The 13674-nt window shown below is 43.5% G+C and overlaps 1 protein-coding gene and 1 long non-coding RNA gene across 2 annotated transcripts; one reads left to right on the top strand and one right to left on the bottom strand.

Moving 5' to 3' along the window:
• Positions 1-950: 950 nt before the first annotated feature.
• LOC311002657 lies at positions 951-12979 on the top strand. The gene is made up of 3 exons (XR_014596248.1): positions 951-1026; positions 2913-3141; positions 12824-12979. It is a non-coding gene; the product is annotated as an uncharacterized lncRNA (long non-coding RNA).
• Positions 1610-5243, bottom strand: tha1 (threonine aldolase 1). The gene is made up of 7 exons (XM_083994069.1): positions 4906-5243; positions 4049-4132; positions 3863-3951; positions 3599-3784; positions 2919-3056; positions 2597-2789; positions 1610-2168 (listed from the first exon to the last, which is right to left on the bottom strand). Exons 1-7 carry the CDS (start codon positions 5204-5206, stop codon positions 1861-1863), a joined length of 1299 nt encoding a protein of 432 aa, XP_083850195.1. The 5' UTR covers positions 5207-5243; the 3' UTR covers positions 1610-1860.
• Positions 12980-13674: the final 695 nt, after the last annotated feature.

The raw sequence follows: 13674 nt of genomic DNA, 5'->3' as shown, positions 1-13674 counted from the left end.
TCAGTCCTGGTCCTCCAACGTGTCCTGACGGTCCGGCGACGTGCCTGGCAGTAGCCCGGCCCTGCAGTTCTCGTTACAGTCCACCACAGCGATGTGAGCCCTCTGCACGTATTGTACTGTTCTCTGTCTGACACGCCCCTGCTTCCTGCTGCATTCAATAATGTCGGAAATACAACACTTACCTAAATGCACATGTTGTCAGCATAGACTGTAAAAAGAAAAGGTTGTCAGCCGCAAAAAAAAAGGCCAGAAAGGTTTTCATAAAGTTATTTTTGTGTGTTTTGTCAGTAAACTTGGAGAGAGAAGTCCAGTAAAGTAAAGTAAAGTCAAAATTACCTTACATCTGCAAGTTTCAATTCGTCTGACATGAACACAGCATGTATAACATAACACCTCTGCTGTCAGCTTGGTTTACAGCTATTCTGGTTATCAAATAAATACAAATACCAAGACTCACTTGTTGGGGAGATTTGACACTCAATCAATACTGTTTTGCAATTGTAATAATCTGCTAATATGTATCTTATATGCTTTTGTTTCTTTTAAAACTGTATTTATGGTGAGTTGAATGAACAAACTGTAGCTAGTTCACGTATGAAGTCATTATTTCAAGTCAATAGATGTTCCGTTAGAACAAAAAAGAGATCATTTTAAGTCGCAATAACTTGAAACAATCATTAATACTGAGTTATGATATTTTGACTGACTCAACTAAATTCCTACAAAAAAACAAAAACAGAAAAATACAAATACACATCCAAAATTAAAATGACACTAAAAGTTAATTTTACCTGTTATTAAATGTTCATTCATTTTATAGGAGCAATATATTAAAACTAGTCCATGATTATGTAAAGAAGAAAGGCGAGAAAGTGACAATTACGATTACGGAGGTGCACTCGAAAGCAGCACTGGGTAAGTCATTGCAGTAGTGCGCTACTCACTGTGCAGTTTGTTTGTACCTGTTTGGAGAAATACAGTGAAACCTCTGAGAGCTTCCGGCCACATTTGTGCGATAAATGTTAGGTATGCATCGTAATTATTTGTAGCAGGTAAACTAAATTGAGTCTGGGTATTAATGATAGCTAGCTAACAGAGCTAAAAGCTACTAAAAACCATAAATACATGACGGAGTGGAGTGAGTGGATAATGTAACGACAGTAACGATGCACTCGGTCGTATGACGTAACAACGTTCTATAACGTCAACGTCCACCTCGGATTAACGTGAACTCGGTAACCTTAGTTACTTTAGTCAGCTAACCAATATTAGCTAAAGTGTGTTACCAAAGTAGTAAATACGATTATAAACCTGGTGCACCCGTTTTATGTCGTACTAGAATTGAAATTATGATGATGTTCACTCAGAGTGTAATGAGGTGGTGCAAATAAACCACAGGATCTACAAAAAATAACTGTAGGGACCTTCACGAACGTGTTGGACAGGAAGTGACATAAACGGAACAAGTGACATTATGCTGCCGTGGTAGCGTGGCCGAGTGGTCTAAGGCGCTGGATTTAGGCTCCAGTCATTTCGATGGCGTGGGTTCGAATCCCACCGCTGCCAGATCGTTTTAGTTTCTTTATGCCACCATTCATAGAAAGAGGCATACACAAAGAAAGTATATTTATTTTGGAACGTTACATTTGAAGATAATGGTCTAATGATGATTCACTGCATAGAAATATGATACATACAAGAGGCACTGGTTCATTTTATTTTATTTAATACATGAGAATTACCAAAACTCTAATGAATAGGGATATAAAGAGGTCCGCGTTCTGATGTCTTTCAGTCTTTTCATGATTAGTGTAAAAATGTCTATCAGTCCTCGTGATTGGGGGGGCGACACATCAGGCTTCACTTGCCCTTGAGTTTTTCCTTCGAGTACTCTGAAGCAACAAATTGCATTTTCTGGATGGCCAGCTGGGTATCTTCAGGAGCTATCCCAAGATGCCACACAGCCCTGACTGAGTTCCCAAAATGAGGGTACATGAGAACTCGTATCCCTTGTCCCAGCGCCGCCTCCTCTCCCTCGCAAACCTGACCCATGCGGGCGCAGAACTCAGCGGGGCTCAACCCAGGATCCTGCAGACGGAAACGCAGGATGTTGGTCTCCACGGCCGCCATGTCTACAGCAAATAGAGAGGCATCGCAGTCGAGCAGAGCTGGGCGGAGGGGAGAAGGAACACGCAAGAAGTTAAGAGCAGGAACATAATGGCAGCCAGTCAAAGGGATAGTTCAACATTTTGGCAAATTGGCCCATTGCCATAATCCCTATAGTTTTAGGAGTAGGTTTGTTACCTTTAATTGTCGGTGCAAGCTATTTTTAGAATGGCGGAGCAGAGCCGCGAGCTGCTCAGAGCTATGCTACAGAGGCTAATGGGATTTCTTGGTTTCCCTCATCAAACTCATCAAATACACAATCCAACAACTCCACAACGCTCTCGTGGACAAATTGTGACCTGCACATTCACCACGCTATGAGATAATAATGGAACCTACTCCTAAAACTATAGGGATTATGGCAATGGGCCAATTTGCCAAAATGTTAAACTATCCCTTTAATGAGTACATTTTCATATGAGCGGTTTACCTCGAGCAAAGGTTTTTGCATTGCGGTGATCCTCCTCCAGTCTTCCTACCATGTCCAGTAGAGACAGTTTTCCAGCTGCTGCTATTACTCCGGCCTGTCGCATCCCTCCACCCAGGGCTTTACGGCACCGCACCGCTCGGGCTATGAAATCACTGGGTCCGGCCAGCATGGTACCCACAGGGGCGCCCAAACCCTGTTACACACCAGAAAGTGAATTTGGTTTTTGGTTTTCGAAAAGTTCTTACTGTACATAACAAGATGACTTTTTAGTATCGTCTTGCATAGTCTGATGTGTGTTTGTGTTTTTGTTTTGCAGTCCCACCTTGGAGAGGCACACGCTGACGGTGTGTGTGTGTTGCAGTATGGTGGACGGAGGCACCCCCTGGCACACAGCGGCGTTCATCACCCTGGCTCCATCCATGTGAACGGACAGACTGTATTTATCTGCTAAAGCACGAACCTTGGAGATGGAAACAAACAAAACAAACCATCCAAAGATGAACAAAAGGAAAACTACCGTAGATTCTCTGCTGTGTTTAAATGAGGTAGGTTTCTGTATTGTGTTCAGCACTACACATTTGTACACACACATTGTACACATAACACACACAGAGGGCAAAGAGGGCTGTGTACAGGTGCAGGATTATAAATGCAAACTTACAAAACATTTTACAAAATTTTCTCTTGTTACGGTATTTATAAGTCTCTTATAAGTTATAAGTCTCTGTCACTTCTTTGTGCTTGTCCACAAATGGATTTGGGTCTGCCTGGAGACTTCCGCCTGATTAGGCTTCTTCTTCTTTTTTCTTTTTTTTTTTACATTTTCTACTTTACAATTCTTTATAAAAATTAAAATTATTGCAAATAGCGCAAACTAGACTGCCACCTCGTGGTTAAAATTAAAAGCAACGTGCTGTCAAACTGCCTGAGGAAGTTCTTCAGATTGAAACGTCTAAACATTGCCTGCTAAATTTAAAAAACATAACACACACACACACACACCTCCTGCAGGAATGACAGGGGAAGCACACGTCCTCCTTGTATGTTGTGCGTGTTCTCGACGCAAATGAGGCGTGAGCGTGGGTAGTGGGGATCAGGGTAACCGTGTCGGATCTTTGATTCCAGCTGCTCCAAGTCGAACGTCCCGTTGGGGAGCGTGGTCACCGTGGTGGCGTGGACACCAGCCAGCTGTGTCAACACAACACAACACACAAACTGAGTTCCCTGCAAAGTCAAAAGCTGGCCGCCGCTGTCTGCTGCACTCACCTGTGCACTACCTCCTTGTTCGTAGATGTGTAAATGGGACAGATCGCCCACAATCATCTCATCACCTCGCTCCCTGCAGTGCACCATCACTGCGAAATGAAAACATTTATGACATTTATGACCATGCATTGCTGACCTCATAAAAAAATGGATTCACACCAGTAAAAAAAAAAAAGCACAACTCACCTGCGATAAGGTTACTCATTGTTCCAGTGGGGACAAACAGTGCAGCCTCCATTCCAAACATATCAGCTGCAATTTTCTGTAACTCTGTAAGATTTTGGCAGAATTTTACAAGTTTAAAAAATGATAATCAAGGTTTTGGGGGATGAGGGGGGGTGCACAAACCTGTAAATTTGTGGCACACATTTTTGGCACATACTGTAACTACAACTAACTTTGCCAACAAAATTATGTATTTTTTTCCACAATCCTGCTGTCTGCATGGTGGCTACTCTTCAGTTATGTGAATATGAGGGACACACACAAAAACACAACAAAAATAGCACCTGATATTGCATTATCATGTAATTTCGAGGAAGTTGATAATTATACTGGTTATGTTGTATTAGGAGCTGATTCAGATGCACTGATTCAGTGGATATATCTAAAAACTATAAAGATTTGTCTATGAAACACAATAAGTTATCAATACCTCCTTTAATTGGTTTACCACTAACTAACTAACTAACTAACTGAAGCTATAGGCTACTTTTAGCATCACTGAGTTTTGAGCCATGTAATTATACAACTGACTACTACAACAAAATAAAAGCACCTAATATTATTATTATGTCATTTGAAAGTTGATAATATAGCTATATGATATAATAATTATTATACTGGTTATGTGGTATTAGGAGCAACAAAATACACAAAACATGGCAAACTGATTTAGTGGATATTTCTAAGCAGAAAAACAACACTGTGCATTGAAAAGCAATAAAGATTTATCTATCAAACACAATAAGTTATCAATACTTTGAATTTGGGCCTAACTAACTAACTAACTTATTTTATCATCACTGTTATTGATCTCCAACCATTCACTGTCGGATCCTCTCCCATCACGTCATCTCCGACCTCGGCCTCCGCCATGGCCTGGCGCATCGCCGGCCCCGGCTTGGTCACCGTGTCGCTGCGCAGGTCGACGACCCGGACGTGGGCCGCCCCGCCCGGCTCCGAGTACCGGGGCTTCCCGGTGTTGTAGTAGCCCCGCACGGAGCTCCGGCCCCGCGCCGCGGCCGCTGCTGAAGCTGCTGCATCCCGCTGAACCGAGACAACCGGGAAACCTGGATTCAACAACTTATACAAAACTCTGCAGGAAAATGTTTTCAAAGACATGATGGTGCCAATCGGTTAAACATATTCATTCGTGGTGTTATTGTATTGAACTTTGGATCGACGGGGCTTGGAATCGACAATCATTGACTGCCAGGACAGTTAATGGATCACCTATCAGTTTTTTTTAGACATGCACAGAGCAGAGTTGACCTCACGGTGGCGCTGTTACCTCAACAAAGGGGATTATTATAGCTACGGTTATTCGATACTTCATCATAACTGGAGCTGGTCTTGGTAACACAATACACAGGATTATTATCTGCTGCTGCTGCTGCTGTGTGTATTTTAATTTGGTGTATTTACAAATTGTAGATGGAATAAATTGAATCCACGGTCTAATTGTTGTTGGAAATCTGAACATAATACACTTCACAGACATAACATTTATGTCTGGATCATTTTATATTATATGGATTGAGTAGGCTACCAGGGCTGCAGCAAAAAATCATTAATTTAATCGCAGTTTAAACTGTGGATCATTTTTTAAATCAATGCTGTGGTCTGACCTAGGTCAAAAACTCATAACCTTTCTTTTTAAAATGGCTTTTAACACTTAAAAGTGTTGTGCCATGTTTATTCTGTGTTTTTACTGTTGTTTCTGTTGATTTTTAACTTTACTGGTTATTTTATTGTAAAAGCACTTAGTTCACCCTCTGGGCTGTTTTTAAGAGCTATACAAATAAATCTTGACTGACTGATTATAAAACATAAGAAAAAAGTCCAAAGTCCCATAAGAATAGATATATAAACAGCTGAAACCTCAAAGATATTACATTTTCTACCATCAGATTAAACAAACAAAACAGATCATCTGAAATGTACAACCTATGAAACAATAACAATTTATGGAAATTAATGGAAAGCTAATGCAGGCAATCTAAATGATCTTTTTTTATGCATTTTCAAATCAACGTCTTGTATTTTTTCACACTTCTCTTTAATCAGAGTGTATCAGATTGAGTTTACTTTCCCATGTTAGTCTCACATTAATGTCCCACATTAATCCACCCCCAGTGAGAGAGGCATGCATTTGCATAACTATCTGTGTGCATCTGTGTGTGTCTGTCTGTCTGTGTCAATGCCAGTGTGTGTGTGTGTGTGTGTGTGTGTGTGTGTGTGTGTGTGTTTAGGCTACGCTGTGTGTGTGTTTACACGCCGCTGTAGTCATGAATGCTCTGAAATAACTGTGACACTCTGAGATTCTTCAGGGGTCACACAAACCTGTTTTGGCCGTGACCTTATCCCTCTGGCTGCGCCGAGCTGAGCCGAGCTGTAAAGCTAATTCTAACCCATCATCCACTTACTTTTTGTGGAGACGAGGCAAACATGTGCTCACTCTCATCCCTCCACAACCCCTCGTCCTTACATGACGATGGTGGAGCTATATGGGCTCGGGCGCAAACCAGACTACTTTACTTTACTTTATTTGTTTATTTGAATGTGACAGTGCACATTAATGGATTTAAAAACATGTAAATGTGCTGGATTAATGGCAAAGTGCTAATTTCCATCATAAAAAAACATTAAAAAAAAAGTTCAATAACAGAACACGTAATAATGTAGACAACACAAAAAGACAAAAAGGCGACTAACACATTCCACAGGTAGGGGGACCATAAGAGTTTTGTTCTCGGAGATAAAGATCTGTAATCTCGCTGTACTTCTGTATAGTGACAATAAAGGCTGATTCTTCTAAAGTGCATAAGTGCTGAGTTGAAGTGACAAGTGCTAAAGTGCAGTGACTAGGTTATATCCAACACCGTCTCCTATTTTTATCAGCAATAAGCCTCAGTTCGCTCATGTCTGAGAGACTGAGTCAATATTTGGAGGTGAGGCCTTGTGGGAATTTATCTCCTGTGGACTGAGATTAGACTATGAGGGAGGTGCCACTCATTACAAAACAACCCCCTCCCTCTCTCACACTCACTTTTTTCTCTCTGACCTACAAATACTATGGCTGCATTCACCTCCCCTTCCCTCCCTCCCTCCCTCCCCGACACACATTTCCCACTCATGCATACTCATGGTGTCTTGTCTGCTTTTAATCACTTGATAAAAGTCCCAGTGTGTGTTATCAGCGCCGCCACACCACCACCACCACCACCAGCAGCAGCAGCAGCACCGCCGTCCTGTAGTTAAACTTGATGTTGCCAGTAACAGAGCTGCAGGTTTTATGGGCCATAACAAGTCGTCATTAAAAGTCATTAGCAAACATCATCAGCGTCATAAAAGCGGCCGCAGTCGGCCTCGCGGGAGCCCCACAAGAAAGAGCCGCCGCTGAAACGAAAGGGAGATAAAGATGCATCGGTGAGCAATGATTAAAAAAAAGAGAGAAAGTGGGGAGACGTCCTCCAGAGCAGGAGTTTTTTTTTTTTTTTTCCGGGATCACTGTTGGCACTGCGTCCTGTAACCTCACACTTTTGTCTTTGTGTATATGTGTGTATGTGCCTTTGCCTTCCAGCATTCCTCGGCCCTGTGCATAGAGAGAGAGAGAAAGAAAGAGAAAGAGAGGGGGGAGAGAGAGAGTGGTGGTGTTTTGGAGAAAATATTGAATTAGAGAAAAAGAGGCAGAGAGGGAGAAATGAAGGAGAGGGAGAAATATTGACTCCTTCTGGGAAGGAGCGAGACGGCAACGCCTTTCCAATAACCATAAACCCACTGGGCTGAAAATAGACGGGCCGGCCGAATGAATAAACGAATGTGTTCATCCCACATGAGCTCTTCTCTTTCACGGACGGACGGACGGACGGAGAGAGGAATGGAGGTGACCCCCTCCTTCTCTCCTCTCTCTCTCTCTCTCTCTCTCTCTCTCTCTCTCTCTCTCTCTCTCCTCTTTCACTGAGGCCATCATTTCTTCACTATGACGAGAGATATTAACCGGAACAAAACAGGTGTTTATGGGAAGCCCTCCCTCCAGTGTGGTTTTGCATACACACACAAAGATGCACACACACACTCACACTTCCCCGTACAGTGCAAAGGTGTTGACATCAGTGCCTGTGAAAAAAGAGTAACATCTGTTTCACATTTCACACACACACACACACACACACACACACACACACACACACCCCTGTTCATATGTCATGGGCCATGTGGACATGCTTTATTTCACACACACATGCATGCACTGCTGGTGTAAACTCTCTCTCTCTCGCTCTCTCCTGGGGGTCGTCCTCTGTTGCGGCTCTTTAAAGGGTCAGTTCGCCAAAAACCCGCACAGGCCAAACATTAACACCCGAATGCGGTCGTTCGTCATCTCATTCCTAAACCATGGACGTTAATCTGCTGTTGTAACCGAACAGCCATCCCCATCCCTACCCCCGCCTCTTTATTCTGGGAAGCCTCTCCACAAGCTTTTTGGATCCTGGCTGCAGGGGTTTTCTCCTATTTATCCACCACAAGAGCTGAAGTGAAGTGAAGTAAAGTGTTTGGTTAGGTAGTAGTGATGCTATGTTGGAGGACAGATAAGGTCTGACTCATCCCGGAGGAGTTGGAAAGCGCCGAGGTGCCGTCACACCAAACTGGGAAAAACCACGTTGTCCTTTTTACAGAGCTGGAATGACCAAAACAGCTTCACGGAGCAGAAAGAGACCCGACTGTAGAGACTCTGTGAACTCAGCTCTCTACACATGTGGGCATTGTCGTGTTGAAACAGGGAAAATGCCACAAAGTGAAAGCAGCTCCATTGTCTGAAATACCCCTGCATGCACACTGTATAGCATTGACACCCCCCCCCCCCCCTCCACTTTCATGAGGACGTGAGGGGGCCTGAACCCAAACCCTCAGACCGGCAGCAGGGGCGTCTGCATACCTCGAGCCACAAAGGTTTGTTTTGGTTTTGTTTGGAGGCGAAACAGAATTGTGTTTATGGTCCTGCGAGCTTTTGTAAAAATAAAAAAGAGAAAGAGTTCGAGAAAGAGACTGCATCACTTGTTTCCACAGAACTTGCTGTGAATAGTTTTCATTGGAACTACTTTCCTCCAAATAAATAGTCCCGAGGAAAACCCCTGACAGCAAACTCTGTGATTTATCGTAACCAGAAAATTGCCTGTGGGATCGCACAAAGGGATTTTTTTTTTTTTTTTTTTACAAATGCTCTGAGTGCTCAAAGTAAATTTCATTCACTTCCATTAACACCGTGTCTCTGCCCACAGGTCATGTGCAATGCCTTGGAAAAGTAGTAATAGTAGTAGTACAGTAGTTTGTTGTTGTTGTTGTTGTTGTTGTTGTTGTTTCTCCTTTGGGTGAACTGCGCCTTTAAACGCTGCGGTGCAGATGGTTTGTTGTGTGACAGTATCGGCCAGGGTTAACCAGACCATCAAGATTATACCCAATGTGGTAATCAACTGCAACCACTATTGCCTGTGTGTGTGTGTGTCTATGCGTACACTCATTCATCTCATCCTTCATTCATCCATCCATCCATCCATCCACTCATCCATCCATCTGCTCACCCACTTCTCCTCCTCTCAGTCATTTCTCGTTTTGTTCATTCAGCTGTAATTATAGACCGTGACCAGCCTGTATAAATTCACTTCCGAGAACAGTTGCATTCAACCTTCCCTCTCCTCCATTCATTTACCAGACCTTCAGTTCACCCCTCGCAGCGCTCCCGTCACCCTCATGACCCTCTTTTCACTCCTCCTCCTCCTCCTCTTCTTCTTCTTCATCCTCCTTTCCCACCACATTGCCCACTCCTCTCTCTCTCTCCCTCTTCCCCCCTCTCCCTCTCTCTCTCTCTCCCTCCTTCTCTCTGGGAAGTCATGTGACTTCTCTGAAGCTGAGCCCTATAAACCAGCAGTACTTGGGGGGCTCTGTCTATACGGCGCTCTGATTGGCTCCCGCGGTCAGATGCTGTGCACTGCTGGGTGCACACACACACACATACACTCACACTCTCACAGCGGACCCCCTGTTTTCTTCTTTCAGGAACAAATGTGATCCTCCACATTGGAAAAAAAAGGAAAAACACAGAAGAAAAAGAAGAAGAAGAGGAGGAGGAGGGGGAGGTTATGAGAGGGAGTGTGTGTTTCTGTTTTGCGTAAATGCCGCCACCTCTTGCAGGAAAGAGAGCATTCAAATACAGCAATGGGCTGGTTATTAGCCCATAATGAGGAGGTGGGCTGTTTGCACAAGGTGAAATCATATGCACACACTGAAGCCAGAGGAGCAGTGCCATTTGTTTTATGTTGTTAAGGTGGTGGTGGTGGGGGGACGAGGGGAGGTGCGTGCTGTGGCAGGTCAATAGCTGAATGGACTCGGTGCAGAGGGCTCAGCAGAGAGGGTTGTTTAATCCAATTGGATCCTTGTTGAGATGAAACAGAGGAGCCTGTTAGTTATTGGCAGAAAAGTGCTGCTGCTCATGCTTGAAAATCCCGAGGTTGGATTGAAGGCTTGTGTCGAGTTTAATTTGCAGTGAAAAAAATCCTGTATAATTTGAAACAACACCCCCCAAACACACCGAAACACTGTTCTGAGGAAAGAGAAAAGAGACTGACACTGATATTCCAGCTGGTAGTTTAAGTGTATAGCTTCAGGGGAAAGGAAAGGAAAGAGGCGGCTAATGATTTTTTTTGTTTGTTTTAATCCAATGTGGAAACCACAATGGAGGAGTATTGATAAAGAAACACCAGGGGATGTGGAGTCTCTCTTATTAGGTAACACACTGACACCCTCCCACACACTTTTCCTACTGACTGCTGTCATTTCATACACTCTGCAGCAGTAATGTTGACTTAGATGGACATTGTGCGTGTGTGTCAGTGTAGCAGGATGACTGTGAGCTGGCAAGTAAACAGAAGTGGGAGTGAAGCGAAGAGCAGATACTTGACGTCATCTCAAATGTACTTTTTTTTTTTCCCCCTCTTACTAAAGAAATGAATATTTCAACAGAGTGAAATGTTGTTTAACGCTCGTGGTCTCCATGGGACCGACTTTTATGACTTTGTTGATCCAAAGCTTTTCCTGTAACCATCACCATCCATCAATGAAACATACTTTTATAACCTAGATTTGCACACACACACACACACACAGATATTCTCATAGTCTCCAGAGGATTTATTCAAATGTCGTCACCAGTAGCGCCACCGTGAGGTTTGCATATATGGAAATAACTTGTTGCTGTATTGCACGGTGTTTGCTGTCCACCATTTTATTGCAATGTCTAGAATTAAAGTGTAAATCTATGTATTTGATATGCAAACATTCACTACTGGTTCACTTCTTTAATGCTAATAATCCCAATGCAGCTCATTTTATAGATGTGAGATTTGAGTGACTCTTCCTGTTTTTGAATGCATAGGCAACAGTGAATGAGTGAATGAGTGAACTATAGCTGTGTCCCAATCGGTCCCAATCCAGCGGCTGCATCGTTCTCCTGCCTGTTCTCGCAGGACACATCCATAGACTGTAAAAAATATGGACGTAGCATCTGTGACGTCACCCATTGGTTTTGGGGAGTCGTTTTTGTGACTCAAATATGGCGGCCTGAACAGCGCCATGTTGGATTTACCGGCCAAGAACCCGCCCACTGGCCTCGAAGCAGTCACTCAACCTGTCACTCAACGTTTCCGCACCCTAATTGGCCAGAATTTTAACCTAATAATAGTAAAACGGTAGAGTTTAAAAAAAAATCACCCCCCTCAGAGTGTGTGTGGGGGTAGAAACTATCGGTTGAGACCAAAAAACGTGATGACACCAGGCTTTGATCATGTTTATTGAGGATGTAAAGTCGGCGATTTTAACATGGGGGTCTATGGAGAATGCTGCTTTTTGACACCAGCCCCCAGTGGCAGCCGAGAGGAGTGCAGTTTTTTGAACGCAGAAATGAGCTTCACTTCTCAGACCAACAACTGCCCCCTTGGACACATCTCACCTATCCTTGATGGGCCGGTCGTATCCGTATTTTTGCGCACTGTTATTATTAGCCACCTAGCAGCGGCCTTTCATGTGCGGAAATCAACCGAAATCAGACAGTGACAGAATGCAACTCTAATGAGGTTTGTCAAATCAGTTGCCGTATGTAGCTGTCCAAGATGGCGGCCGCACGCTCATGCATGCGCAAAGGAAATCGGGCAGATAAACAGACTGTTGCTTTTTTTGTTTGTTTGATTTTTTTATTTCAGTGTTTCCATTTTACAGAACTTTAAACAGACTTGCGCTTGTACCGTCAATTGTTTCCGGTTACATAAACTCAATGACAGCGGCATTTCATGCGCAACAGAAATCGGACAGTGCCCTAACTCAACTCCAATGAAGTTTGTCCAAGTGGAGTTGCCGTAAGTAGTTGTCCAAGATGGTGGAAATCGGGCAATCACAATGTTGCTGTTGCTGCACAACAGTCCTACACTTTATTGTGTGGTATATCAGATGGTGTCGGAAAGTTCAGCACCCGTGAGTTAGTTAAACTTTTTTACCACTCGTCTTATATCAGTTCTTTATGATGCAGATGATGTACTATGGTTTAGTAATGGTGTTTGTTTCATAGGGGAACGGGGTATGAATGAATTAATGATAAATTGGGATTCAGTCATGGTCTTTGTGAACTTTTTCAGCTTTCCAGTCTTAAAAAAACAAAAACAACTTAACTCCTGATCTCTTTATCTCTTTCAGCTGCATCTCACTGACTCCCTCGGCAGATGAAGTTGAACTCTATAAATGTCACACACTGAAGAAAACAATGACACATGGCTGCTGCTGCTGCTGCTGCTGCTGCTGCTGCTGCTGGAGGTGGTTAACCTCTCCTCCTCCATCATCTGCTGTGCAGGGTTGGAAAACACTCACACACACATGTAAGTGAGCTGAACCCCTGATAAACATGTTGTGTGTCAAACTATAGAAATATCTTTGTTTCCTTTTTTTTTTTTTTTTCCAGTTCTTAGTTTCGTCTGTTCTTGTGTGACACCCTTCCCTTCCCTCCACCCTCATGTGTTTTGATTCTTTCCTTCCTTCCTTCATGTCTTCCTGTCTACTGCTTCTACTGCTTGTGTCCTTTTCTTTTTGTCATCCAATCTTCCAAGAATGTGGAGACACCGAAACCGGACTCCTACAGTCTTTAATAAATGCACACAGCTTCACCTTCTTTAAAAAGTCAAATCAGCTCCTCATCGTGCACTTTAGGTAAATCCTGGGCGTTGCCATTCATTCATTCATAACCCCCTAAAAAAAACAAAAATAAAACCTTACTCACCACATATGTATGTTGCTTGTGCTGGCGCTCGTACTCATGCCTGTATCTGCTGCTGCTGCTGCTGCAGGCTCAAATGTTACGCAGGCCTGTTTGCTGGCGGAGGGGACACAGTGACACCTGAGAGTGTTAGAGGGTTTGGTCGCGGTCCATGCCGTTACAGTAAGCCATTTGGCACCCGAGCTCCACTGCCGCTTACACTCGCACAGCTGTGAATGGAGAGAGAGAGAGGGAGAGGGAGAGGGAGAGGGAGAGGGAGGGAGGGAGAGAGACTTCT

This window comes from Trachurus trachurus, assembly GCF_905171665.1.
Source record: "Trachurus trachurus genome assembly, chromosome: 19".
Taxonomy (NCBI): Eukaryota; Metazoa; Chordata; class Actinopteri; order Carangiformes; family Carangidae; genus Trachurus; species Trachurus trachurus.
The sequence above is the reverse complement of the archived record's forward strand: the minus strand, read 5'-3'. Positions and strand labels throughout refer to the sequence as shown.